At 43.4% G+C, this 3,971-nt stretch overlaps 1 protein-coding gene across 2 annotated transcripts in view; it reads left to right on the top strand.

Annotated features, from left to right (window-relative positions):
- elovl1b (ELOVL fatty acid elongase 1b) overlaps positions 1-3,671 on the top strand; it is a 12,975-nt gene extending 9,304 nt beyond the window's left edge. For both annotated transcript variants that reach the window (XM_024279177.2, XM_024279179.2), the window contains 7 exons: positions 1,109-1,213; positions 1,289-1,479; positions 1,550-1,630; positions 1,723-1,779; positions 1,859-1,964; positions 2,242-2,378; positions 2,801-3,671. In XM_024279177.2, coding sequence (XP_024134945.1) covers positions 1,144-1,213; positions 1,289-1,479; positions 1,550-1,630; positions 1,723-1,779; positions 1,859-1,964; positions 2,242-2,378; positions 2,801-3,199 — 1,041 coding nt within the window. In that variant the 5' untranslated portion in view covers positions 1,109-1,143 and the 3' untranslated portion in view covers positions 3,200-3,671. The remainder of the gene's footprint in view (positions 1-1,108; positions 1,214-1,288; positions 1,480-1,549; positions 1,631-1,722; positions 1,780-1,858; positions 1,965-2,241; positions 2,379-2,800) is intronic.
- Positions 3,672-3,971: the final 300 nt, after the last annotated feature.

Here is a 3,971-nt window from a genome sequence, read left to right as displayed (position 1 = left end):
GCATTGCGGTCGAACAATTTCAAACAAAAAATGTGTTTAAATGTAATTCTGAATAAACCATCCACATTTTCATCCTCAGTGGAGCCATAAATAAACCTTCGATTTTCACTTCGTAAAATCTGTGACGTCATTCCCAGCGTTTAGAAAAACAAAGAAAAATAGTGAACATCGTGTCCGAATTGACTTTAAACTCCAGTAGCAGTTGGATTAGGGTGGGAATCCGGACATATTCATGTTCTCTACTTTTCTTTCGTTTTTCTAAACGCTGGATATGATGTCACCAATTTCACAAAGTCAAAATTGAATCAATATCAATACTTCACGACGTTTATTTATGACTTCACTTTTTTTTTATATTGTTGGACCACAATGCATTGTGGTCTATATTCACTAATGTAATGAGCTTTGATGCACGCTAGCTTTTCGCAAAGACTTCTGGGAGATTTCTCGTGCACTTGATTTTGGTAGATCCGGACAACACTAGAAAATGCACTATATAGTGAGTAGGGGGGAATTCGGACAAAGCTTTAATTTTCTTATTGTTAAAATTATCTTTTGAATGATTTGTTGTAGATCAGGAGTATCAAACTCAAAGGGGGCCAAATTCCAAAACACACCAGAGGCCGCGGGCCGAACAGGATAAACATTTATTGAACAGTCTAAAATAAAAATTTTAAAACTTAAAATGTAACTTTTTAATGTGGGCCGAGCCTCAGGACGTGGCTAATACCAGTACTCTAGCCTGGTCCGCGTCTGAAACCAGAACTGCATCCGGAGCCATTATTGTAACATGTTTATCATGATGTGAATTGTATCGCAAGATATGTGTCATATTGTTAGACTCTTTCCAGTAAACGGCCCTCCCAAAACGTACATTTTCGACGTGGGGTCCTTAACCAAACGTCAGTATGTGACGGTTGGGAATGAGAACGTGTTGCAATATATTACCAGTGCAAGATAACATTGGGCTGTTAATAACAAAATATAAAACGACGTGGCGGCCGGATCCGGCCCCCGGGCCTCGACTTTGACACGTGTTATAAAGGTTTGGATGCGACTAAGAGCATTTTGTCCTAACTTATAACCCAACATTGTTGTTTCTCCTCAGAAGTAACAAAGTGGGAACAGTCGAAGACGGCCAAAATGCTGCAGAAGATCCAAGAGTTTGGCTTCCATGCCAAAGACATCTATGACTACCTCGTGGCAGGAGTTGGTAGGTGACTTCCTGTTGGAGGACGGCGGCGTTTCTGCCTGAAATCGTTGCTAAGCCTCATTTGTGTCCATGCAGATCCGAGGGTTAGAGAATATCCGCTGATGCAGAGTCCAGTTCCCATGACGGCGATCCTGCTGTGCTACCTGTTCTTCGTACTGTACCTTGGACCTCGCCTCATGGCCAACCGCAAACCTTTCCAACTCAAGGAAGCAATGATAGCCTACAACTTCCTGCTGGTGGGACTGTCTATATACATTGTGTATGAGGTAAGTCATTCAAAGGCTTTAAATGAATCCGCTTTTAAGTATCAGGAAGTAAAATGTCTGTCATTTTAAGTTTCTGATGTCTGGTTGGGCCACAACGTATACCTGGAGATGTGACCCAGTCGACACCTCCAACAGTCCTCAAGCCCTACGAGTAAGTGCCAAGCTAGTCCGGCTGGAGTTTGAAACCATTTTGTCTTGATGTGACTCTGGAAATGCTGACCAGGCCAATGTTTTCCTCACCAGATGGTCAGCGTGGCGTGGCTCTTCTGGTTTTCAAAGATCATCGAGCTAATGGACACGGTGAGTCCGGTTCTTTCTTCAGGTCTGCTTGTTGAAGTGTCGGTCACAAAGTTTGACCCCAACATTCTTCTTCCTCCAGATCTTCTTTGTGTTGAGGAAAAAGCGCGGTCAGATCACATTTCTGCACATCTTCCACCACTCGTTCATGCCGTGGACCTGGTGGTGGGGAGTTGGCTATGCTCCTGGTAAGTATCCTCCAGGACAACAGAACCAGCTCTGTGCTTCATTGTAGCCTGCATTCCAGTCTGAAACAGACGAGGATGGACCGTCCTCAATCTCAAACTTTGTTTTATTTGTCCTGATTAGATAGGACCTGAGAGTAATCTGGTGTAACTCTTGTAGAGCAGAAGAATTTGTGTAATCGGGAAATGATGACGCTTGTCCTTGAGTTTGGATAAAGTGTTTGGTTTCCAGATCAGTCTTTTTGTGCATTATCTCCTCTAATTCACGTATGTGTGTTAGGTGGAATGGGATCTTTCCATGCCATGGTGAACTCGTCTGTCCACGTCATCATGTACTTCTACTATGGCCTTTCTGCTGCCGGACCGCGCTTCCAGAAGTTTTTGTGGTGGAAGAAATACATGACTGCTATTCAGCTGGTATGTGAACAATTATTTTAATAGGCAACTAATCACTGATTATGTTTTCGGATTAGTCGACTAATCGGGTCATGTGTGAACTGGATGTAAAGCAACATCTTAACCATCATTAGCTTTAAACTAACTAAAAACTAGATATATAGCATTAGCTGCGATGATGCTAGTCTGAATGCTTTAAGCTGAATTTGGCTGCTGAAGATGCTGAAATTGATAGTTGAAAGTGCTAAAGCTGAAAGCAAGCTAAAATATTAGCTAAATGTCAAATTAGCTTAAAAAACAAATAAAAGCTTATTAGCAAAAAAAGCTAGCATGTTGCTGAAATGTGAACCCTGTGCTGTCACAGTAGCCTGCTAACATTGGTCTTAAAGGTCTACCCCGTGTTCTGAGTTCTAGTTTTCAAACGTTTGTTTCTCTCCTTGCAGACCCAGTTTGTCCTCGTGTCGCTCCACGCCACCCAGTATTACTTCATGGACAGCTGCAGCTACCAGTTCCCCACCATCATCCACCTGGTCTGGATGTACGGAACCTTCTTCTTCGTTCTCTTCTCAAACTTCTGGGTCCAGGCCTACGTGAAGGGCAAACGTTTGCCAAAGCAGGACGTGAACCAGAACGGCGCCGCTGTATATGCCAACGGAAAACACCACGAGAACGGAAAACCGCACAAAAACGGCAAATGCTATGAAAATGGAACCAGCAACGGCAACGGCATCAGCCATGGAACCACCAACGGCATCAGCCACGGAACCACCAACGGCTCCACCAACGGCTCTGCTTATTATGAAAATGGAAGCACCCACAACGGCAAGATGAAGAAGGCCTAGCGACTCTGGGAGCACGGCCCAGCCCTCCTCTTAAAACTACTACAAATTCCAAAGATAATTTTTGACTGACTGTTTTCTAGTTATTTTTAGCTTTTTGTGCAAAACATGGGAGCAATATAGTCAGTGACCACCACAGCAGGGGTTCCAAGCGCACTTGGTTGGTTGGTTGGTTGGTGTCCTTGCAGAGCCATATCTTTGTGCACGATAAATGAAGAGAAGATGCTTTGATTGAAATGTTCCGTCTTCACTGATATTGAATATCACCGCGGTGGCCTTGAGTCCGCCCAATTATTTATGACCCCCTCCTGTGGACAGATGACTGTACAGTTTTATCAAACTGGAAAAAAAACAAGTTTGTAAATAGTTTTACAAAAAAGAAAAAACTAATTGTATTGGTGTGCTCTAGACTTTCTAAATTTTGTTACACTATGTATTTAAAATGCAATTGCCAATAAATTTTGCTTTTAAATGATCCTAATGTCTCTCTTGTAAATGAAGTTGCTGTACTTCAGAAAAGGTCTTTCAGTTCAACACCATTCATGGGATTCCTGAATCGCATTGTGTCGCAAAGGAACGACGATCTGCACGGCCTGCGCGTGCCGCTCGTCTCGGCTATCCCAAGTATGCATCAAGTGGGACGTAAAGAAAGGATCCATTATGCTTTGTTTGGAAAAGATGCGTGGCGTGAGGCGGTGAAGACGGCCCACTGACCGGATCCGTCCCCTCCCAACGTGATCAGGAGAGGCCGGATCTTCATCATGTTGCCATTGAA

The sequence above is a fragment of the Oryzias melastigma genome, linkage group LG4, assembly GCF_002922805.2.
Source record: "Oryzias melastigma strain HK-1 linkage group LG4, ASM292280v2, whole genome shotgun sequence".
NCBI lineage: Eukaryota > Metazoa > Chordata > Actinopteri > Beloniformes > Adrianichthyidae > Oryzias > Oryzias melastigma.
The sequence above is the reverse complement of the archived record's forward strand: the minus strand, read 5'-3'. Positions and strand labels throughout refer to the sequence as shown.